Source organism: Thalia democratica, chromosome 2 (genome assembly GCF_965202585.1).
Source record: "Thalia democratica chromosome 2, ktThaDemo2.hap1.1, whole genome shotgun sequence".
Classification (NCBI taxonomy): Eukaryota; Metazoa; Chordata; class Thaliacea; order Salpida; family Salpidae; genus Thalia; species Thalia democratica.
The window spans coordinates 51,309,218-51,334,385 of NC_139166.1; the positions used below are offsets into that span (position 1 = coordinate 51,309,218).

The 25,168-nt window shown below is 27.2% G+C and overlaps 2 protein-coding genes across 2 annotated transcripts; one reads left to right on the forward strand and one right to left on the reverse strand.

Moving 5' to 3' along the window:
• Positions 1-4,698: 4,698 nt before the first annotated feature.
• Positions 4,699-5,517, forward strand: LOC145828675 (uncharacterized). Its single transcript, XM_082936430.1, has one exon. The coding sequence runs from the start codon at positions 4,699-4,701 to the stop codon at positions 5,515-5,517; it is 819 nt and encodes a 272-aa protein (XP_082792556.1).
• An 11,056-nt stretch (positions 5,518-16,573) lies between these two features.
• On the reverse strand, positions 16,574-17,474 carry LOC145829813 (centromere protein X-like). The gene has a single exon (XM_082937681.1). It carries the CDS (start codon positions 17,003-17,005, stop codon positions 16,775-16,777), a length of 231 nt encoding a protein of 76 aa, XP_082793807.1. The 5' UTR covers positions 17,006-17,474; the 3' UTR covers positions 16,574-16,774.
• Positions 17,475-25,168: the final 7,694 nt, after the last annotated feature.

Here is a 25,168-nt window from a genome sequence, read left to right on the forward strand (position 1 = left end):
AACTAAAAAACGAGTGGTAGCAAATATACCTACTATGTTGCCTGTTTTCTTATAATGCATTTGATTTAAGTTAGTTTGGGAACTTTCTCACTTTTTGTTCACAAAAACTGTTTTCAATGAAGTTGTATATGTATTTTAAAAGTATGGCATAAAGTGGGTACACAAAATATTTTTTTTTTCTATGTTCCTTGAAAACTTAAAATTAAACTTGTCTAATACCATGTAAGACAAGTTTAATCTTAGGTGGACAAGAAATAAATTAGCTAAAAGTAAGAGATTCATGGAGTTCAAATGGAACTTTATGCCATAAATATTGTGAGGCATTGAATACTGTACCTTTTTTAATTTAAAGGTACAAAAGGGGCTAAGACACCTAAAAAATAAAGAGTAAAGCCATAGAGTTTGATACACTGAGGCAGGATTAAATGTTTATCCAACAGTCAATGGCTAGTATACTTTAAGGTCAGTCTGAGCTAAAAAGGCTGAGTCAGCAAAAAAAAAATGTTATTTTTAATTTTTATTATTTAACTTTATCTTTTGATTAATTTTTGGTAGATTAGGGATTATGGTATATATAAAATTCAAAAAAAAACTTTATAAAAACTATATGAATCAGCTTTTTTTCAGAGACTGACCTTTAAGTAAATATCAAGGAACATAATTTTACCAAGTCTAAACAATTATAATGATGATTTACCATTTAGAATATATAGTAAATTAAATATATTTTTAACTAAATATATGGACAAATTTACAATATTAGAGATCTTTTTTGTATTTTTGAGAGTTCTAAAATGCGTAACTAAACAAGAGTGTAACCAAACAAGTGTATAGATATTTTGCTAGGAGAGACTGTATTCCAAAGATATTATTACTGTACTTCTACATGAAATATATTTTTTATTAATCATCTTAATCCAACTCTTACGTTGTATAGGCATGTCACTCTTTAAGCAAAAAAACTAGACTGAGTTCATAAAAATATTAAAAACAAAATACTGCTTAAAACCTAAAACGACAACATAATTTTTAAGAAATTATTATACTTTCAAGAAGAGTTTCCCAAAGGAAGCAATATTCCCCTACTTATGGCCAACTTTAATTAATCAGGGGATAATAACTAGTAAATGGTGTAATTTTGAAATTTTGGGTATTATGAGGGCAATAACTATAAGTGTTCAAAGTTCAAACTTACACTAAATATTCTTGGACTGGTAAAGAAGAGTAAAGAAAATTAGGTTGATTCAAACCTTGGTGTGCAAAAACTAGTAAAGTGGCAACTAATAGATTTGTTAAATATATTGGGGTTTGTTTTAAAAAATATAAAAAAGGTCTTAGGCACAATTTATTGGAGATTCATAACTTATACTAGATGTTCTAGGGTTTGTAATTTAGTGTTCTAAAATTGTTTTTGAGCAACTAAAAAATGCATTCAATAATTTTGGAATAAAAACCGTGTGTACAAATAAAAATATTTTGTTTATTGTTATCAAGTCATACACTACGGAAACTCTTTAGGGCAGGGTTTCCCTAAAACCTTTTTTTTTTTTTGCTCATCATCAGCAACTCCCGAATATTTAGTGTAAGTTTCAAAACTACCATAAAAAATACTTAAGACCTTTTTTTGTTTTTGTTTGCTCTTCATCAACAACTCCATGGCCCCCTGTGGTTCCTTTACTGCTCATGGTCTCCAAGAGGGCTACTTGGCTAACTTTGGGAAACCCTAGTTTAGGGCCATAGGGGAGAAAAACATATTTTACAAATTGATCTTGTTTTGTAGAGTTTTAACTAAGCTAAAAGTTGATTTTTACGGGTTTTTAATATTTTAACTAATTTTTGAGTAATAGCCTTGAGTTGGGAAGTACCAGTTTCCTTATGGGAGGTGCAAAGTAAAAAAGCAAAATGAAAAGAATATTTCACTAAAAAACTATCTTTTCTACACTTTTTGAGAAACACCTCAAATTTTCAGGAAAAGTTTCTTGCAGTATTAAGAAAAATCACTTGTAGAAAATCAAAACAAAAATAGGTAATTTTTATTGTTTTTTTCATGTTTCTATTTTTAATTATAATTTTTTTTTACCATAGATTCTAAAACATATTTCACACTTCCTAAAAATTTTAGGTGTTTATCTCAAAAAACATAGATAAAAAGATAAATTTTTAGTGAAATAGTATTTTTTTGTTTTTTCAGTTTGCACCTCCCATAAGAAATCTATTGTACTCTTTGACTTTAACCGTCTATATCTGAAAAACTAGTTTGAATATTTAAAATCAACTTAAAATTTAAAAATCAACTTAATTTGTTATCAATATTTCACAAAATGTGGTAAGTAGTTAAATAAATGATTAAAAATTTTGTAAATAGAACCTTCATGCATTGCAGTAACAGTTACAACTCATACTTTTTTAAATCTATTATCAATTACGCCTATGACATTTTTTAATATTCATATTAAATCTTAGAATATTTAGTGTAAGTCAGACCCTAAACTATCTAGTGAAATTAAAATAACATAAAAATATAAAAACATGAGATCAATTTATCCAGAAACCGAGTTGCCACTCTTTGGGTCTAAAAACTACCCTGAGTGAGGTCTTAAACTGCACAAGTCATCCTGAGTTTTTTGCAAATCCTTAGAAATAATAATTGCCTCTGGTGCATACTAATTATACCTCATGTTCATTTTGCTTCTTAACAAGATTAACTTAAGGAAAGTTGTATGTGTATGCTTCTGTTTAGATAGACTTTCCAAATAATTTTGAAACATTTTGTCCAGGTTTTCAAAATTTCCTCCAGGATTTTAAAAGTACAAACTTTTTAAGTTTTAAGTAAAGTTTAAGGTAAAATGCTGTGTTAAATATTATAAAAATATTTAAAAGATGCTGTAAAGCTAGTTTAGATGTGTTTTTTTATAAAAAAATTCTGATGATGACAAAAAATCTTATCTATATGATAGTTTTTTTTTGTCAAATCGAAATTTTACTACTGAACATGTTAAAATTGTTAAAAATTTCAGTTTTTTAGCCTAAATTGTCAAACTCAAGGTTTTTCCAGGTTTTTAGGTTTTTTGGCAACCCTGATTAGATGTTCATTACACTTATGATAAATTCTATTTCCTAAGATTCAATCTTTAAAGTTTTAACCAGTTGAGATTAATAAAAAAAAATTATGGATAACTTTATGTAATCATGTTAGTTAGCATTAATTATATATAATATAAAATAGTTTAAATTTCTTTGACATTTTAACTGAAAAGTTTAAGCCTAACACATAAAGTACTCACTTTCATGAATAAACTCAATGATGAATATTAGTTTCAAACTGAGTTACTATTATTAGTTGAGATTTTCTAAAATTTCAAAATTTTGGTTAAAAATGTCTAAAAGCTCAGATAAGATTCTATTAAATAAGATCAACTTGTAAAAATCAAGGTGGACCCCCCCCCCTATTCCCGTAACTTAATAAAATCTAATGAATTATTAATTTTAAGTTACATTCACAAATGTTGTTTCAGTTCTTATACAACAATTATGAGTAGTAAAAATAACCAGATAATTTTCAAGTTACTTAATCCAAACAGCACCTTTACTGTACAAAAAAAGAGCTTATGCTTTATTTGATAGTATTTACACAATTAAGGGCATAGAGAAGTAAGGCACTTTTTTTACAAGTTGATCTTATTTTAAAGATCTTTTACATAGCTTACAGTTGCTATTTGTAAAATTCAAAATAGTTTTTAGATATGAAGGTACAATGTTGGAAAGCTCAATAGGTTATTTATAGAAGGACAAAAGTAAAAAGGAAAAAAAATCAAAATTTTTTTATAAATCTATCTTCTCCTACATTTTTTAAGCGACCTTTTTGTAACTTTCTCAGTTTAATTTTAAATAAATAATCAACTTTTTTGTTTTAGGAAACTTTTTATTTTGAGTATAAATATTTTTTATTAAAATAATACTGGATAAGTTTTTTAGTTGGTAATAAAATTCTAAACTTCTATTTTTTAATTCTTACAATATAATCTTTTCTATCAGTTTAATGAATACTTCCTGAATATTTTAGGTTATTTGATCAAAAAACGAAGAAGATAGATTTTTAGTGAATTTTAACAAATTCCAAAAAAAATCAGCACCAGTTTTTTTTTATCCATACATTTATATCTGAACATTTTTACACAATTGACAATATATCAAAAAAATATTCTGTGAAAAGTTTCTCATATTATATAATTAGAGCTTTCATATACAGCCTAATTTTAATTTTGTTTAAAAAATTTTGGATCCTGGCCCTTATGCCATTAACCTTGATTAAACTTTTAAGTGACGTAGATTAGAATAAGAGATTATTTCCAAATAACAGTGCTCAATAAAAAAATATTCTATATTTTATAACATTAAATAATGGTAGAAATGGCATGCAATAGCACAATTGTGAGATAAATTGTAGCAATTTAATTTATTGTAGCAATTTAATTTAGTTAATAAATATACAAAAAGGTTATTCATTCTTACTATTTATAAGAAAAAAACGAAAGTTTGTTGTTTTTTAGTTCTAAAAATCAAAAAAACTAAATCACAGTTGTTATACTTTCAAAAGTTCAGAGTTGCAAAAAAAACTGGAATACTGGAAAAACCTGAAATTTGTCCATTTAGGCTAAAATATTCTATTTGAATAAGGTGTAATTTTATTAAATTAAAATGTCAATGCAAAAACCAACAACCTTGAAGAGTTTGGAGAAATTGATGGAGAAGTTGATCATGGAGGTGAAGGCGGACTTTGCAAAAGGTATGGGGGGTCTTTCAAACGATATGAGGGAACTGAAGCAGGAGCTAATGATCCAGAAGAATAGAGTTGTTGAGCTTGAAAAGTCTGTGAAATTTATTAGTGGTGGTTTTGACAAGCTGGAGAAGGAAAACAAAGCCATGAAAAGTCAGATAGAAGTGCTAAAATCAGATAATGTAAAATTATCTGAGATTGCTAGTAAAGTTAAAGAAGGTGGTGAGTTGTCCCAAAAAGTTAACCAGATGGACAACTTTCTTAGAAGGTCAAATGCTGAAATCCGAGGGATACCAGTATCAGAAAATGAGAATCTGGAAAGTTTAGTGATGAACACACTGAAAATAGTTGACCCACGGATTCATAGAAAGGATGTTGTTTCATTTAGAAGGATGAAACCAACTGGAAAGGCTGAAGATAAGAAGAAAGTATTTAATCCAATTTTAGTTAAGTTTAGATCTTTTGAGCAGAAGGTTAAGATCATGAAAGAGAAGAAAAAGTTGGCAAATGCTAATCTCAACTCAATATGTAAAAATATTGAGAAGATTTACATTAATGAGAACCTATCACAATTTAGTCGGGACCTTCTTTACCATACAAGAAGGTTCCAAAAGGCTAATGGCTGGAAGTTCTCTTGGTCGTCTGGTGGGGTGGTTTTGATGAGAGAGAAGGAAACAAGCAAGGCTGTTGTAGTTCATTGTGTAGAAGAGTTAAAAAAATATTCTATAAGTGATTGTTAACTATCACTTAATTCTAAATATTAGTATTAATATTTTTATGTATTTATTTATTTTTTATTTATTTAAGTTTTTGTTGAGATTTTACTTAGTACTTTAAATGAGCTTATATAAGACAAAATTAGTTAAAACTGCTTTTGTTGAGATTTGTAGAGTTTGTAAAAATGATTTTAAACCTCCAAATTTTGAATCCATATATTGTGATGATCGTAAAAGATGGATACATTTCAATTGTTCTGGGCTATCTAAGCTTAATTTTAACTTCTATTCTTATAACATTGATTTATTTTATTGTAAAAATTGTACAAATAATTTTAAGTTTGACATTGTTGTGAGTGAAGACTTTAGTAAAAATTGTTTTAAAAAATTTTCTTCTAAAGATAAATGTGTGTATTGTGAAGGTTGTTTTAAATGGATGCATTGTAAATGTGTCAGTATACCAAACAAGAGTCTTAATAAGATATGTAAAAATGATTTACCTTTTTTTTGTAAAAATTGTGATTTGAACATGTCTGTTTGTTATAGATGTAGTTTAGCTTGTTAAGACTCAGAAAATTGTTAAACTTGTTTTTTATGTAATAGAAAATGTCATTTTGAATGTACAACTAGTAAAAATGTTCTGTACCAATTTAAAAGCAATAGTTTTAGATTTTATTGTGATCTATGTGAAGAATCTGTTTTTCCATTTCAGAATGTTGATGATCTTGACTATGATTGCTTTAATAAACCCATTAAGATGAATATTAATAGAAGAAATGTTGACCAATATTTAGACTTAAATTGTGTGAATTTTGGAAAAGAAAATACTATTAGTGTTGTTTACATGAATATTAGAAGCATAAATGCAAATCTACATAAAATTGAGGAATTTTTGAATTTAGTGAAAAATCTACCTGATATAATTTGTGTTTGTGAAACTTGGTTGACTAGTCTGAGACCTTTTATGGGTAAACTGCATGGGTATGATTTTGTGAATAAACTGTCTAATAGTAATCAATCTGGTGGTGTTGCATTTTTTGTAAGAGCTCGTCACTCTTATGAGGTTGTAGAAGGTGTGTCATTTAGACAGTGTGATGTAGATGATTTGTGGATCTCTATTAAACTTGGAAACAATAAATATCTTATACTTGGTAATGTGTACAGACACCCAAGCTCTACATTTAATACTTTTAAAGAAAATTTCGTTAAAGTTTTAGATATACTAAATGAAAAGAAAAAAGATTTTATAATTGGTGGTGATGTAAATATAAACTTATTTAATAGAGATCAGCGTACTTGTGACTATTTGAATTGTGTTTCTAGTGCTGGTGCTAAACAATTTGTTGATTCCCCAACTAGACTTTCTTCTGATTGCTCCTCTAGTTCTTTGATTGACCATGTTTATTCTAGTTTTGGGCGTGAGAAGCTAAATGTTAATGTTGTAGATTATGATATATCTGATCATATGCCTGTTGTTTGTGAAATTAAATGTCTAATGAATAAAAATGAATTGTGTTATCAAAAATCAGTTCAAGATTTTAGTAAGTTTGATGTTGGAGTTTTTTTAAATGATCTTCGAAGGAACTAGGGTAAATTGAAAATGAGTATTACAAAAGGTGAGGATATAAATGAGTGTTGGAATGAGTTTGAGAGTGTGTTTAGTAGCACAGTGTTTTGTCATGCACCAATTAAAATTTTAAATAAAAAAGATCAAAAACTAAAAGCTAAACCTTGGATTTCAAAGGGGATTATTGTTTCAATTAAAAAGAAAAATCTAATGTTTAAGTCTGCCATCAAAGATAAAACAAAAAAAAATTTCAATTACATTCAAAAAATATAGAAATATTCTGAATCGGGTTATTGAACAATCTAAAATACTTTACTTTAAACAGGTTGTAAACAAAAACAAAACAAACAGTAAAAAGTTGTGGAAAATAATTAACAATATTGTTGCTACTAAGCCTATCTCTCATTCAAAAATCAATGGTGTGCTTGATGTGCATGGTAATGTTGTTGTTGAACCAAAAAAAATTGGTAATGTTATGAATAAAAATTTTGTGTCATTTGCTGATGATTTAATAAAAAAAGAACACATGTTGCTTGTGATTATGATGAGTTTTAATAGGTTCTTTAAAAAATGGTTTTGTTTTTAAGAATATATCAGCGAGCAAAATTGAAAATTATATTAAAACAATGAACCCTAACAAGAGTGTGCGTTCTGATGTCCCTAGTATTTGTTTTGTGAAGCTTAGTGCAAAAATAATTTCTCCCTACCGTTCTATGTTGTATAATAGTTGTGTTGAGTATGGTGTGTTTCCTAATTCTCTTAAACATGCTGAGGTAATGCCGATTTATAAAAATGGTAAAAAAAACAATGTAAATAATTATAGACATATTTCTCTTTTGTCTCCTTTTTCTAAAATTTTTGAGTCATTGGTGTGTGAGAGACTGAGTGGTTATTTTCTGTCAAATAATTTACTGCACTGCAAACAATATGGGTTTAGAAAAAGTAGTACGACTGAGTTAGCAGTAAATCAGATTGTTGAGAAACTAATTAAGGCTGTTGAAAAAAAAAGGTAAATTGTTTTGTTTTTTTGGATCTTGCTAAAGCTTTTAATACTGTTAATCATAAAATTTTAATATCAAAACTTAAATGTTATAATATAAAATGCTCAATGTTAAATTTTATTGAAAGTTATTTAAAAGATAGAAGTCAGTCTACTGTTGTAAATAATGTTGTTTCTGAGCGTGAAATTTTGAATGTTGGGATACCTCAGGGTTCTTGTTTTGGTCCATTGTTGTTTCTTGTATATATAAATGACATATTTTCAGCTACAAATATTAAATTGAGATTGTTTGCAGACGATGCTTGTCTGAGTTATCAACATCGTGATATTGACCATGTTAATGCTGTTATAAATATGGAGTTGAAGAAAATTGATGAATGGCTGTGTAAAAATAGATTGTTTATTAATTATTTAAAGACTAAGTTTTTGCTGTTTAATAGAACTGCAAAAAAGAATGAATTCAGTGTTAAGGTAAATGGTTTTGTGATTGAGCAGAGTGAAAATATTAAACACTTAGGTGTGGTATTAGACAATAATTTAAATTGGAAGGCACATTTAAAGTACCTTAAGTCTAAGCTTTCAAGAAGTTGTTTTATGATGTCAAAATTAAGATATTATTTGGATACAAGTACTTTGAAAATGATGTATTATAGTTTGTTTTATCCTCATATCCTGTATTGTATATCTGTTTGGGGTGGTGCTGCTAGTAGTCATTTGAAACCAATTGTTTGTATGCAAAAAAGAATTGTAAGATATGTTTGTCGCTTACCTGCACTGACTCCAACAAATTCATTGTTTTTAAAAACTGGTGTTCTGAAATTTAATGAGGTGTTTAATTTGCAAGTTTATGCTGAATACTTTGAGAGGATTTGAAGTTGACCACAGTTCTTTTACTCCAGTAAGTATGGTTCATACACACTATACAAGACATTCAAAAAATAATAATTTTGTTATTGAAAGACCTAGAACACAACTTGGCCTAAACTCCTTCAAGTATTTGGGCCCTAAGTTGTGGTCTAGTGTTCCAGAAATTTTTAAAAACCTAAAAAAAGATCAGTTTAAATATAGTTACAAAAAATTCTTGTTGAGCCAGTATACTGAGTAGGTTTAGAGTGCTGTGGTTGAGTATTTTGTGTTCCAAGCAGATTTTGATTAATTGCTTTTGGTTGTTATTTCTATCTGTTTCTCTTAATATATGTATGGTCAATTTTGTTTGTGTCTACTCTGATCATGATTGGTTGGCTTTGGTCTGTTGATGGGGAAATATATTGTATGGTTGTGCGTGATTGTTTAATTGCTACTATCCAGTTTTTATTATATTTTTGTTAAATTTATTTTTTAGCTGTATATATTAATTATTATTGCATAAATATAAGTTTTTTTATTTTTTTATTTTTTCTTCTTACTTTTATTAGACTAAAATTAATTCCACCAATACAAGTTTCAGAATATACATTTTTCTTAATAGTTTTTATTTATTTTTTTATTTTTATTTATTTTATTTTTTTTTACTAATTTAGCTTAATTTTTAGATTTTTTTCTGAGTACCATTTCAGTAAATTAGTTAGTTATCAAGCTTTAAGATAGTTATTTAATTCATTATGATACTAGTTTTATGCATCTGCTCAACAACTGATTGTGAGTTCACTATGGTGGCGGTGATCACATGATTGGATTGTTGGTGTGATTTTTTTGTTGTAGCGCTGGTGAACACTTACTTGGGGATTTAAGCTTCATGATTTTCCCACACTTTGTGGTTTTTAGTGTTAAGATTTTAGCCTTGTGAGTGTTCTCCAAATGGCGTGTCACCAAGGATTTTTTTTATTTGTTTAAAAGATAGTTTTTTGTTTATTTTATTTTTGGATAGTTAAAGTTAAATATTAATGGGGCAGGTAATATTACATATGATGTAACACACTCACTTTTCCCCAGAAAACGTTTATCGTTGCAAGGGGTAGAGTTTGAGACTGATGTTTTTTTACCATAAAAAAAAAATAAAAAATAAAATTTTTTCATTAAAATAAAATATTTAGTTTTTAGCATATCTATATTTATATAAAATTCCCTAAGCAGTTACCGTAACTAAAGTTTTTACATTTTTACTCTTAGTAAATATTTTTTAAGGTCTTATACATGTAAGTAATAGTCAGAATAAAAACTGTTATAAAAGAAAAATATATAGGGTTTAATTTATCAATTAACTCTACGTTTAGAATAATCCTTCATTTTTTCAGTTTTTATTGTAGTTTTTGAACTGTTATAGTTAAACTAATAAAATATTATTTAAGCCCTTAAACTTAAAAAAAATAAATAGATCTTGTCCATGAAAATTCCTAAATTTAGATAAACTATCTTAAATTAAATAATAAATAAATCTCAATCACTTTTAATATAACACTTAATTACTGTTTTCATTTTGCCCAATGTTTTAATTATGTTTATTTTATAACGAATGTTAGTAGTTCGGTCAAAGATAGAAGGCTTTATTTGTTAACAAGTCAGTAAGCGTATTAATATTCCAAAAAAATAAATTGTAGAAAACTAATACTTCATAATACAAGCATAAATTAAAACGCCTAACGTCTTAATGAGTTTATCCCAGTAATACTTGTTAGTCCGAAAAGCATTGAAAGAAGTTTAAAAGTGTAAAACTGTGAAGTAATTTTTTTTCTTCGACAACGCCGTTGCTGGCACCAACTCGATTTATAAAACCAAACAAAAATTAACTTTCTCAGTTACTTAATCTCGGTTTTTTGAAAATCCGTACAAGCGGTTTTTAAGTTTGTTAAATAACCCGCATCCTCTCCATTCAGGTTTAACCGTCAAACGGTGTAAAGTTAGTATTCGTCGAAAAAAAAAAACGTATAATTAATTTTGGCATTTACAACACAAAACAAAAAAAAGTTGCTTTGGTTTAAACAAACAAATATTGAACAAAAGTCCGTATCTTTTTCTAATCAATATTAATTTTACTGTCGAAAATTTCCAATGTTTTAGTACAATGAAAAAACATGATCACCTTACTTTTTAAAAAATTAAGAATAAAGTTAATAGTATGAATTTTAGGAAACTCTATAAAATATAACATTGCTAACAAAATCTTTGTGTTTTATTACCGTTAAAACTTATCAAAAAATTATCTTTTTTTTTTACATAAAAATGTATACTTGCAACTATTTCATATGTGTTACCAGGAAAATGTGTAAATTTATTTTTACTGGCTTAACTGCTATGCAGCCTGCTAACACTTCTTGGCTCTTTACGTAAGTGATAACTAGAAAAGTACTTAAGATACTTTAAGATTTCTTATTGTAAAGCTCTTAAAGTTGCTCTTTTTTTTCACAAACATGTACAAACTTTTTTATTGTTTAAAAAAATTTATTAGTACAAAGTCAATATTTTAAATGAGACTGTTTTATGTTGTAGTTGTCCGAACATATTTCAAACATTTTTTTTACAAAATAGATTACGTTTATGTTAAAGAAAATTATACACCTATATTTTCTAAGTTTTCCCTATTTTTGACAGAGAAGAAATTTTGTAAATTTTAACTTACTTTTATTAAAATTTTTGTTAAATTAGTTCATAAACAAACATAATTTTAATATTGTAATGTGCTGTTTTAAGACACTTATGTACAATGACAAGCACTTAGCCTTATATAAACCTTACTGGAGCAAAATGTCACTAAAATTTACTAACCTTTTAAGTTACAAAACATGTTTAGTCATCAAAATACAGGTATTGAGATTGACCAAGTGTTTGGGATTTTGAACAAAAAATTAAATCAATTAAAAAAAGCTTATTTGAAAAATGTTATTGTTACTAAAAAAAAAGTTGTCAGAAAGGTCCTTGCGCCAACATTTTTTCAGTTTTTGTTGTTGTCTATTACAAACTTAATTTAAATGAAAATAAATAAAACAGCTATTTGTTGTCTAACCATTTATTTTTATCTATAAAAACATATCTTAATTTCTATCTAGCAAACTGCGGCCTATGGACTAATCTGTCCCGCCAATAGAAATACGTGGCCCTCAAAGTACTTTTTAGCTTTAAAAATAGATGTTTAAAACAATTAAATTTAAAATATATATTTTTAAACGAACTTTTCATTATTTTCGATTAAATAGTTAGACTTTTTAAATAATATTTTACTACAAGTTTGCTTCTAGAGACAGTTTCTATTTTCTTATTATAATTTTTTAAGTTAAGGTTTTTCCAAAAGACTTTTTTTGATATTTTGACAAAAAACTTTTTGTAGTAAATATGCAACTCATTTCTTAAAAGTTATTGAATAATTCATAACATATTTACTTATAAGCAAACAAGAAGAAAATTATATTCGAATTATAATTTAGCATTTAGTTTTTTGAAAGTTTAATAAAATTATATTGACTTAATGAAATATCCAAATTCTAAGTTGGAGACCCAGTATATCTCTACAAAATAATTATGCAGATTTTAAGAAAAACAATTTTAAAAAGTTTTTTTTTTAATAAAAATTTTTTTTAATATATTTACAGTTAAACTAAGCTTCTTTTTTTTTTAAATAGTAGTAAGAAATTTTTATAAAACATACTTTAAGAAAAACTAATTTAGAGTTTAGACATACTATTTATATATGTATTAAATAGTTTGGTTGTTAAACTTGACTAAGCTGCTAAAACTTTTAATTTTTTAGCTTTTGTTAAAAGTTTAATTAGTATCAACCACCTCTTAAGTCTTAACTACCGAATTAAAAAAAAAAAATTAACTTAATCTTGTTATTCAAACTTAGTTAGTAGTAGAAAGAGTTTAAATTAGTGATGTACCGGACTCACTATCCGGGTCCGGGTCCGGCCGGATATTGCCATTTTTGTCTGATATCCGGATCCGGCCGGACTCTAATTTGAAAAAAAAGTCCGGATCCGGTTCCGGCCGGATTCTAATTTGAAAAAAAAGTCCGGGTCCGGTTCCGGCCGGATTCTAATTTGAAAAAAAAGTCCGGATCCGGGTCCGGCCGGATCCTAGCAGAGATCCGGCCGGACCCGGATCTAGTTAGTAAAAAAGAGCATACTGAAAAGTATTTTTTCAAAAACAAACCCTGTGAAAATTAATAAGATTCATTTTCGTCAGTTAAAATTAAACACCTACCGTGATTGGCTCATTTTGTACACGTGACTAATTAACATTTGTTTACATTTAAACTATAAATACACATTTCATGAAATGCAACTCTATACATATGTTGTAAAATTGAAAACTTTGGAATGAATACTTGCATTATTTATTGTTTAAAGTCGAGCTCAGAGAATATTTAGAGTTAATACGGTTGAATGTACGAGCCAATGAGAATCATATGACGAAATGTTTCAAACTAAATACTGATGCAACAAAACATCAGAACATGACAGGCAGTTTATATGTAAGCAGTTAGTTAGTTTGGTGTGTAGCTTGAAGCAACAAAATATCTTAAACGTTTTTGTGAATGCTTATTGTAAGTGGTGTTTTGTCTTAAAAGTGAATATTTCAACAGGTGTTTAATTGTTTAAATATTTAAGCCAGGTTTATAGTTTAATAGTTTATTGAAATTTTACAGTTTCTTGTTTACTAAAAGTTTTATTTAATTTTTAGTTTTTTGTTTGAAGTCTTTTGATATAGATTTAAATAGCTTCCAGTTTTTAAAGTGTTACCAAAGTAATTAATAATTTTGTATATGCTAGTATTTCTTGTTGTGTTTTATATAAAAGATTCATCACTCAAAACTGTCGTGTCTGATTATAGAAAGTAGTCTCAGTTAGAATTTAGTATTTGTTAGATATTAATTAAATAAGGTAGGATTTAATTATGATGGGTAGTACTAATAAGTTAAGTGTACCACAATCAGTCCACAACTTTACTACTAAATTGTCAACCTTTGCTAGCTGTTCTACTGATTATTAGATTAAAGTAATTTTTCAGTTTTTAAAAACCTCATTCTGACTCAGGCTTGTTTATACTCACTCTAGCTAGTTTTATTGACTTAAATAGTGGCAACCCTGCTAGTTTGAAAATTTTTGGGAATTTTAGAAAATATTTGACTGCCTCAGGCTAGTTTTCTTTTAGATTTTGAATGAGTTTGAGCTGATCCAGTTTTCAATATTTTGTATTTTTCTAGTGTATTTGTTCATGAACTTGATTTCAGATTTTTAATTGTAAATAACATCTAAATTTGTAAACCTTGTGGCTAGCTGTTCTATTTATTATTATATTAAAGTTCTTTTTTTCAGTTTTTAAAAACCTCATTCTGACTCAGGCTAGTTTATTCTAGTAATGTACCGGACTCACTATCCGGGTCCGGCCGGATATTGCCATTTTTGTCTGATATCCGGATCCGGCCGGATTCTAATTTGAAAAAAAAGTCCGGATCCGGTTCCGGCCGGACTCTAATTTGAAAAAAAAGTCCGGGTCCGGTTCCGGCCGGATTCTAATTTGAAAAAAAAAGTCCGGATCTGGTTCCGGCCGGATTCTAGTTTGAAAAAAAAGTCCGGATCCGGGTCCGGCCGGACCCGAAATTGTGGGTCCGGTACATCACTAGTTTAAATATAGAAACCACAAGCTAATAAAACTTACTCATACTAATATACTTTTAAAATACATCCACATAGAAAATTAAATAATTTTTAATGGACGAGTGTTAAATTTGCAAAAGTATATGGTTAAAAATAAATGAAGGTCTTAAACATTAAAAATTGAAGGGTAAAATTGAAAAACTTTATTAAAAAAACTTCAATACCATCTAAGTTAAGCTCTTTTGGGTTTTACAATATTATAATGACAGCTTTAAATTAATTTTCTAATTCACTGTGGGCAGGTGAGCGTAAATTGATTTTCCTGTTAACTATGAACTAGTAAATATGTTTAAGAGGCTAAAAAAAATTAACAAAGTTATGTTTATAAGAACAAAACTTTTGTATAAGTTTTTGCAAGTAATATTAAACGTTATGTTCTAATCATTTGAAAAAATTAATATATAAATTTTAAATATTCCAAAAAAAAAAAAAACAACTTTTATTACTTATTGCATTAGGAAGTATAATATATTTAGCAAAAATAGCAGTTTTAAAAAGTATATCAGGTATTTTTGTGTATTTTTTAAAAGTAATACTTGAACTGATAAAAAGCAAAAATTGGTTAGATGTAGTAAACTTACAACAGCTTTAAAATATTTCAAGCAGTATAAAACAAAACCTGTTTCAAAAACCCAGTTCTTAACTATGAACTACACTTGGTTAAACTGTCTAAAACATAAAAAAAAATATTTTTAGCTTCACCCCATTTTCAGTCCACTGTGTAATTTCATCAAGCAATCTTATACATTTTTACTCGACACAAAAGTTGTGAAAAAATCAAGTATAGATCTAAATTTTGAGTGAACAACGTACGGCCTGCGGAGTGAAAATGACCGGCCTGCCAATGTTTAGCAAACTAAGTTGAATCCCGCCCGCTAAAAAAATATTTGAAACGTTCACTAGACAAGATTGCAAAAAGGTTTTCTGAATATAATCAGGCTTTTTAAAATACAAGCATGTTAGCCCATTTTTAGAATTAAAGTATATTTAAGGTAAAAAATGTCTTAAATGGTAATAAAAATAAAAGAGTAGAATATACTGGATTTGAAAACTGTGATTTAGTTTACTTTTAAAAGTAAATACGCATAACTTATTTGTTCTGCATTTAGTTAACTAACCACTTTTAATCTTGTTTAAATCAAGAACCTTTCAATTAAAATTGCTTGAATAAATATTAACTGCATCCAAACTAAGTAAATGTGATTTTTGGATGGAAATTTGTCAGAAGTAAAACTTAAGTTATTTCTATGCTAATTATACAAATTGTAAGTTATTAAAACTATAGCTTTTTTTTATAAATTACTTACATGGTTTACTGTTAAGTAAAGTTTACAATGTTTTTCTAAGCAAATAATCGCTTAAACTACTTTAGATTCTGATTTATGCTTCACATTTAAAGGATTTTGAACATTTACCCATAAAAATAAATTTATTCTTCTGAAAAAGCTTTTCTCCGAGTATAAATTAAATGCCTTGTTAATTACAAACATGTTGATATTTATGTGAAAAGTTATCTATAATGCGATTATTTAATGCTTTTAGATATGTTTAGAGGATTGGAAAGCTAATTTTATTTTATAAATTCTACTTTTTTTTACCTTTAAACTTAATCAACTCAGTTATATAAACTAAAATATTAGTACAAACGAATGTTTTTACATTGAAGATATATTTTTCGTATTGACTACAGCTCTTAAATATCTACCATGACTGTTTACATAAGTTTTAATACAAAACCTCATAATCAAGTGAATATAGTGAGGAACACTTTTATTATTTTTCAAAATATATACTACTTATATATTTTACAAGTCAACAATTAAAAATTAAACATAACTTATTTTTAGCTTGAATAACTATTATAAATCACTTAAGACTTTAATACACTTGAAAAAGATCACTTATAAATATATAAAAGACGTCTGCTTAATTTTTATTACTTCATACAATACAATAATTTTTCATCTTTTAAACCTAAACAAACAGTTACATAGAAACAAATATATTAAAAGTTTAAAATAAGCCTAAACCAAAAACTATACAACTGATGTGAATTTCTCAGAAATTATCTAAATATTTACTTCAACTCTTGTCCAACGTCTCACTTCACCAAACAACAGCCAATCAAAAATCAAGAAGCAGCTGGGGAAGCACCTTCTCGACGTGCTCCACTTCGACCACCCCGGCCTTCTCGTTGTGGGCCTGCATCGCCGCCCTGGTGGCCGCCTCCCGCACGAACACCGTCATCAGTTCCGCGAACACGTTGGGGACTTTCCCGGATTTTGACGGCTCGGCGTGGTTGAGATGCATGAGCATGGAGGCGAGGTCCTCGCTCACTTGTGGTTTGGAAGACATTCGCGACTAGTTAAAGTTTAAATGCTGCTTTTTTTAAGGTAAGAGAAAAGTTTTAAAATTCAGTATAATTTGGGTAAGTTCTTTATAATTTTGATAGAAATCGTATTTTATGAAGTTAATACAAGATAAGTTAAGTTGTTCAATTTGTCTTAGTGGGTCAAAATTAGGGTTTTTTAGACAAACGTTTAGTTTTACAATATATACAAGTTGCTGCAACTTTAAATAGCTATTTTTGATTTGGAAGCTACAAAAAAATCTCAACATTAACCATAAAATAAAAAAAAGTTTAGTTTTATTTTATAACAGTATTCATTTTTAAAAAGAACATTATGGTAAAAATGTAAATATGAGCATAACTATTAAATATTTCATTTCTTAATTTTCTCTCATACTATATATGTTTATCAACAAATTTATAAACATTAATAATCACTATTTTATTTTCTTTTAGGCATATTTATTAGTACAATTTAACTAAAAAAAACATTTGTACTAACAAAAAAAAAACATTATGTGGCATTAAGAAAACAAAAAATACAACATGCAAAAATTTACAAGTATCAAGAAAAAACATATTGCAAACCACTTAAATAAATATTGAGACTACACACATTTTATTATATTGATAGTAGCATATAATAAGCTTTTAAATTAGTTTGAACATAAACTTATCTAGGAAAACATTTACACAATTTAAAATAGAAAAATTAAGTTGTGAAAAATTGTCTAGAAGGTTTAAAAAATGAAAATTTTAAGTGTTTTATTATCAATATTTACTATTTGAAGTTATGGATACCCTTAACACTATGTCAAAAGTTTTTAATAAACAAACAAATGACAAAGAACAAAAGGAAAATAGAATAAAATGAAGTGAGAACAAACAAGTTGAACTAATCCAAAAGTCTTAACAGCTTGAACAAGCACTTTTTCATTCTCATTTGAGACACCAGCGAATTTTAAGAGAAAACTCAACACCTCAGGCACATAGAAAATATTACTCTTTTCAAGCAAAACTAAATTTGAAAGCACAACAATTTCAACTACTGCAAACATTAGTTCTATACTGACATTTTGAACTGGAGCTGAAAAATTAGCAAAAATAAAGGGAAGGAAAGCAGTTAAAACTCCGCCAAACACCAAAAACAGCAACGTTGTCAGTGAAACAGTTGCTTTAGGTGCCGATTTAACTGGTTTTGTGTTGTTTAAAAACGGGTTGTTTTGAGACATCATTGTGTTAAATAGATCATTGTTCAACTGTGGGGGCAAACTGCTGTTTGCAGCACTTTGATTAGATGCTGGTAATCCCAAGTCTGGATTTTTATTGGCAGAAGAAGGCGTTTCAAATTGTTTATCAATTTTTTCCTTGAGATATAGATTTTCTGTTGTAGAATTGCCATCCTTGACACCAACTATCTCCTGCATCTTTTTTTGAGATTCAAGAAGGAAATTTTTCCTCCTGCGCTCAGCTCTGCGTTTAACTGCATCAGACATATTTTATTCTGCTGAAAAATAAGAATTGTACAATTTACAGCTTAATACAAGTTGCACTTTTTAAATAAAAACTTAAGTTTATTTCTGTGAAGTTGATGTTAAATATATTAAAAATTTCAATAAAAGCTAATATTTTAAAGTGATTATGTATGTAATACCTAATATAGTATATATACATACATTTTAAATTGAACCAGCTGAAGATTCAAGACAATTTGTTAAAGACAATTTGTTCTCTCTTTATGAAACATATCTTCTGGAATTTTAAAAATTACATTTTCCTAACAAATTATTTAAAAGCCCTTCAAGTGGGCCCTGTAGAAAGTGATTAAGTTTAAATAATCACCTTATTTTCTACATATATATATATGTATATTTTAATCTTATCTAACTAATCTAAGATTCAGTGGTCATTTTTATTTAGTAAATTTTTAAATAAGAAAATTTAAATGCTATAACTTATAATAATCAGTATTAAGATTTTCAATTTCATTCTTTTAGTCAAGTTAGATGTTATACTAAGTGTTCAGCATATTTCAAAAAATCAAGTTAATAATACAGTTGTATTTTTAAATATCAGTTATTAACTGTACATGACAATATTAATAAAAATATGTGAAAACAATAGGATTTTTTTTTAATGTAAGTAAATATTAGCTTAAAAACACAAAGTTTAAACTAGAGAACTTTATATTGAACATAAAATCTCAGTCAACAATATTAATAAACTATAGTCAGTTCTGTTTAAGTTTTCAACCAAAAGTTGCCAAAGGTTTTTTTTTTCAGGTTTTCTGAATTTTTTTCAAGTTTTTCAAAGGACATGTTTTTTGATTTGTTCTAAGTATAAAATTGAATTTAATGTAAAAAACTGACTTAAACAGTATGACAACACAGAAAAGATACATACAGCTACTTAAAATTAATTTCTTAATATAAAAATAATAGGGTAACCACCAGTTTTTAGCACACTTTCTCCAGGTTTTCTAATTTTCTTACAAATTTTTGAATAAACTTGTTTTTGGGTCTATTTATTAGTTTAAATGTAAGTCTGAAGTAAAAAACTGTGTTAGTTAGTATAACAACATTAAAAATACTGTGAAACTACTTTAAACCTGTTTCTTTAATAAAAACAAACTTGATGATAACAAAAAAAAATTTATATGACAGACTTTTTTTGTTGAATTAAAATTTCAATACTTAACATGTAAAAATATGTTCAAAATTATAGATATTCCAGATTTTTTATTGATTTTTGTTCAAAATTCCAGGTTTTTTTAATTTCAAACTTTAGGTTTTTTAGCCTAAATTGTCAAATTTCCTTGTTTTTCCAGGATTCCAGGTTTAAAGTGGCCACCCTGAAATTATATGAAAAAAAATTGTAGTTATGATAAGTTTTTGTATTCATTATTATTGTATTGTGCAATGTCGGACTCAGGCATCAAAACCTGAGTCACTTAAACAGGACACACAATGAGAATAAAAAATAATTGAATTTTCATTACTTTACAAGCAAAAATAGTTTAAATTTCAAAGTTTTTCAAAATTTATCAAATTTTAAGTTTTTATAGTTCTTTTATGCCGAAGTTGTCCATTTCCAGTTTTTTTGGCAACTTTGTTTCAATATTAAATTATAGATGACAAAAAAATTAAAAGTCATACTATACCTAACAATATTTTTTTCAGCAGTCTAGAATGGTTTTGTATTACTTCTTGTACGGAATACCAGTTACACTGCTGTTCCATTTAGTTGAATACTGAATTATGTGGAGCAAAATTACAGTTAGGAAAAAATGAGTCCGATGAAATATTTCTTAGGCTATGTTCAGCATATATATAAAAATAGTCTGGGCAGTGACAATCATTCTAGACCACTTTACTGCTGCAAACATGTAGACACTTATATCATTTGTTGTTTATTGTAAAGATTTCTTTTAAACTATATTGTTTCTTGTAAGCAGTTTTTTGAAACTTGAATAAAATGTAAATTTTTTTTTACATCCTTAAAGTATATTCCTGTTAGATTTAATTCTTGTGTAAAAATCTTGACCACATTATAGTATTATTTATGTCAGTGTTTGCAACTGTTTTTTAATAAAAAATATGTTCATTCATGTCATGCCTAGTTTTATAGAGTAGCATAAAGTATTATTTAATATCTGCAATTAGTGAAACTTAAGTATAAATTTAAATATAGTTTTTAGTGTGGTTGCACACTACATTAGAACCCTACATTTCTAACAGGATTGCCACTTTTTGAAGCAAAAAAGACAGTCTGGGTGACAATATCCTGAACTAAATCAAAATAGATAAAATTGAAAAATAAGTAGTAAGAGCTACAAACGGAAAATGATAGAAGGTTCCAACTAAAACTTCACAAAATCCAGGAGAATTATAACAAATTTTTATAATTTATTTTATCCACTAGAAAGTCATAATGTTTTTAGAATGAAACTTTATATAGATTTATTATTTTTATTTTTGTAGGCTTACATTTCAATAATATATATCTTATATCTCATTAAAACTGTTTATTAATTGAGTGAAACATTGTTTTATGAACAAATTTGTGGATGAAAACTTTTTTGATTTATTTTTAAATTTTATAAAACTTAAAAAAGTTACTACAAAAATAGTATTTTTGTAAGAAGTGCTTTTATTTTTTAAATGAAGTGAGTACAGGACTTTTTCTTTAACTGTCTACTGTTCACAAAGTTTATAGAACCACTGACTATTCATATGTATCCCTAACTTGCTTTTAGTTGTTTGTTAGTTAATTTTACTGTATATTCATCATCATAGACTTTAAAATTATTCCAATAAAAAAATTTTGCTTTTAAAAAAAGTAGAGATATATTATAATTTCTATAATATAACACATTGAAAATCAATTGCTATAAACACTTTTATATTAATTATTTGCAGGTTTGCCACTCTTTGAGACAAACAAGCCAGTCTTAGCCAGCAAAAATCAGTCTGAATTGCAACAAGCAAGTCTGATTTGGCTGTAGCTTATAAAAAAATAGTTATGAACGAAAACTTGAGAAAACATGAGAAAAATACTTTAAATTTGAAAAAAGCCTGAATAAAAGCTAGAACATCTTAGAAAAAACCAAAATAAGAAATTAAAAAAAAATTTCTTATTGTAAGAAAAAGAATTAGTCTTAAAAACTAGTATGAAATTAAAAAAAACTAGTTTGTGTCAGCTAAGTTTTTTTCTAAATAAAAATAGCTAAGTTGGCCTAAGTCAGCCTAGGTTTTTCCAAATTTTCGAACTAGCCTGAACTATCCTGAGTAGCCTAAGTATGTGGAAACTCATATTGTGTGTGCAGCATATAAGTATATCAACATAATGTGATTTAGTATCATAGCCTTCCTGATTGCTTTTTATAAGCTTAATCTTATATTTGTAACTCAAAAATTTATAAAAATTATCATAAATAATAGTATTTAATTAAAAATTGGTCTTGCACTAAGCAAATACTAAAATCAAGAATTCTCTATTACTGTTTTTTATTTAACTAGAGAACTCCAAGAAAAATAAAGGAAATCCAGAGACAGGGGAACCTTGATAAAAACAGGGTTGCCACTCTTTCAGCCAAAATAACTGTCCTAGTGACCAAAAACTGTCCTGAGTCTTCTTAGATTTTCAAATAAAAAAAGTTAAGTTTCAAAATTAACAAAATACTGAAACTAAATCAACTATATCTCATTTGAACTCTAGAAAAATATCTTAAAGCTAACCTGATTTGTTTTTTTCAAGCTGTGCTGAGTTATTTTGAGATTTAAAAAAACTTTAACCTGTGCTGAGTTATCTGTGTGTGTTGCAACTCTAATTAACATTCTAATAAGTTAGCTGAAAACTAAGTACTATAATTTTATGAAGTAGATAACTAAGTTAAAAGGTAATACAAAGGCTGAATGTTTAATTAAGAACTTTTTTAAATGGAATTTAATTTATAGACTTCTGATTTCATATTTTACAATTTCTCAAAACTGAATAGCTTCTAGTAAGTAAGAAAGTAGTAAAAACTAAAACTGTAAAACAATTGTTTATAAAGTTATATTTAAAAATTTCATAATAATAATTAAAATACTTAAAATTTAGAAGTAAAATTTTCAAGATAAAAAGTTGATTTTAAAGACATAGATGCTAGTATGAAATTTAAAAAAATACCTATCTAGCTTGAGATCATTGTCTTAACTAGCTAGAGTTTTGCAATTACTCAAGCAGAAAGTTTTATGACAATTTATAACTTGGTTATTGAAAAAAAATGCTCTCAAAATGCCTAGGACCTGGTGCACAAAAATTATTTTGGTTATTGAGTCACAATTCACGAATACCTTTTAACATCTTGTACATGACAGGTTAAATAAGACTACGGTGAAGCATAATTTACGACTGAGTTAGCAGTAAATCAGATTGTTGAGGAACTAATTAAGGCTGGTGAAAAAAAAGGTGAATTGTTCTGTTTTCTTGGATCTTGCTAAAGCTTTTAATACTGTTAATCATAAAATTTTAATATCAAAACTTAAATGTTATAATATAAAATGCTCTATGTTAAATTTTATTAAAAGTTATTTAAAAGATAGAAGTCAGTCTACTGTTGTAAATAATGTTGTTCCTGAGCATGAAATTTTGAATGTTAGGATACCTCAGGGTTCTTGTTTTGGTCCATTGTTGTTTCTTGTATATATAAATGACATATTTTCAGCTACAATTATTAAATTGAGATTGTTTACAGACAATGCTTGTCTGAGTTATCAACATCGTGATATTGACCATGTTAATGCTGTTATAAATATGGAGTTGAAGAAAATTGATGAATGGCTGTGTAAAAATAGATTGTTTATTAATTATTTAAAGACTAAGTTTTTGCTGTTTAATAGAACTGCAAAAAAGAATGAATTCAGTGTTAAGGTAAATGGTTTTGTGATTGAGCAGAGTGAAAATATTAGATACTTAGGTGTGGTATTAGACGATAATTTAAATTGGAAGGCACATTTAAAGTACCTTAAGTCTAAGCTTTCAAGAAGTTGTTTTATGATGTCAAAATTAAGATATTATTTGGATACAAGTACTTTGAAAATGATGTATTATAGTTTGTTTTATCCTCATATCCTGTATTGTATATCTGTTTGGGGTGGTGCTGCTAGTTGTCATTTGAAACCAATTGTTTGTATGCAAAAAAGAATTGTAAGATATGTTTGTCGCTTACCTGCACTGACTCCAACAAATTCATTGTTTTTAAAAACTGGTATTCTGAAATTTAATGAGGTGTTTAATTTGCAAGTTTGTAAGTTGATACTGAATACTTTGAGAAGATTTGAGGTTGACCACAGTTCTTTTACTCCAGTAAGTATGGTTCATACACACTATACAAGACATTAAAAAAATAATAATTTTGTTATTGAAAGACCTAGAACACAACTTGGCCTAAACTCCTTCAAGTATTTAGGCCCTAAGTTGTGGTCTAGAGTTCAAGAAATTTTTACAAACCTAAAACATGATCAGTTTAAATATAGTTACAAAAAATTCTTGTTGAGCCAGTATACTGAAAAGGTTTAGAGTGCTGTGGTTGAGTATTTTGTGTTGCATGCAGAGTTTGATTAATTGCTTTTGGTTGTTATTTTTACCTGTTTCTCTTAATATACGTATGGTCAATTTTGTTTGTGTCTACTCTGATCATGATTGGCTGGTTTTGGTCTGTTGATGGATAAATTTATTGTATGGTTGTGCGTGATTGTTTATTTGTTACTATCCAGTTTTTATTATATGTTTATTATATTTTTGTTATACTTATTTGTTAGCTGTATATATTAATTATTATTGCATAAATATAAGTTTTTTTTCTCTTACTTTTATTAGACTAAAATTAATTCTACCAATACAAGTTTCAGAAACTACATTCTTCTAATAGTTTTTATTTTATTTTTTTTTTGTTTTTTTTTTTCTAATTTAACTTAATTTTTAGATTTTTTTCTGAGTACCATTTCAGTAAATTAGTTAGTTATCAAGCTTTAAGATAGTTATTTAATGCTAATGTATTCATTATAATACTAGTTTAATGCATTTGCTCAACAACTGATTGTGAGTTCACTATGGTGGCGGTGATCACATGATTGGATTGCTGGTGTGATTTTTTTGTTGTAGCACCGGTAAACACTTACTTGGGGATTTGAGCTTTATGATTTTCCCACACTTTGTGGTTTTTAGTGTTGAGATTTTAGCCTTGTGAGTGTTCTCCAAATGGCGTGTCACCAAGGTTTTTTTATTTTTTTGTTTAAAAGATAGTTTTTTGTTTATTTTATTTTTGGATAGTTAAAGTTAAATATTAATGGGGCAGGTAAAATTATATATGATGTAACACACTCACTTTTCCCCAGAAAACGTTTATCATTGCAAGGGGTAGAGTTTGAGACTGATGTTTTTTTACCATAAAAAAAAATTTAGACAAAACAATATTTTGAACAAAAATGTGTCAACTTAAAATTGGTGGTAAGTAAACAATTCTTTTTTAAGTATTTACAACAACTTGTTACTGTGGTTGCAATGAATACAAAATTATATTGAATATGTATTTTTTATTTAAAGGATTAATAAAAATTTGCTTGAGGATTTAAGTTTAAGAAAATTCATGTTTTATAAGTTTGTGGTTAGTGCTATGATTGTAA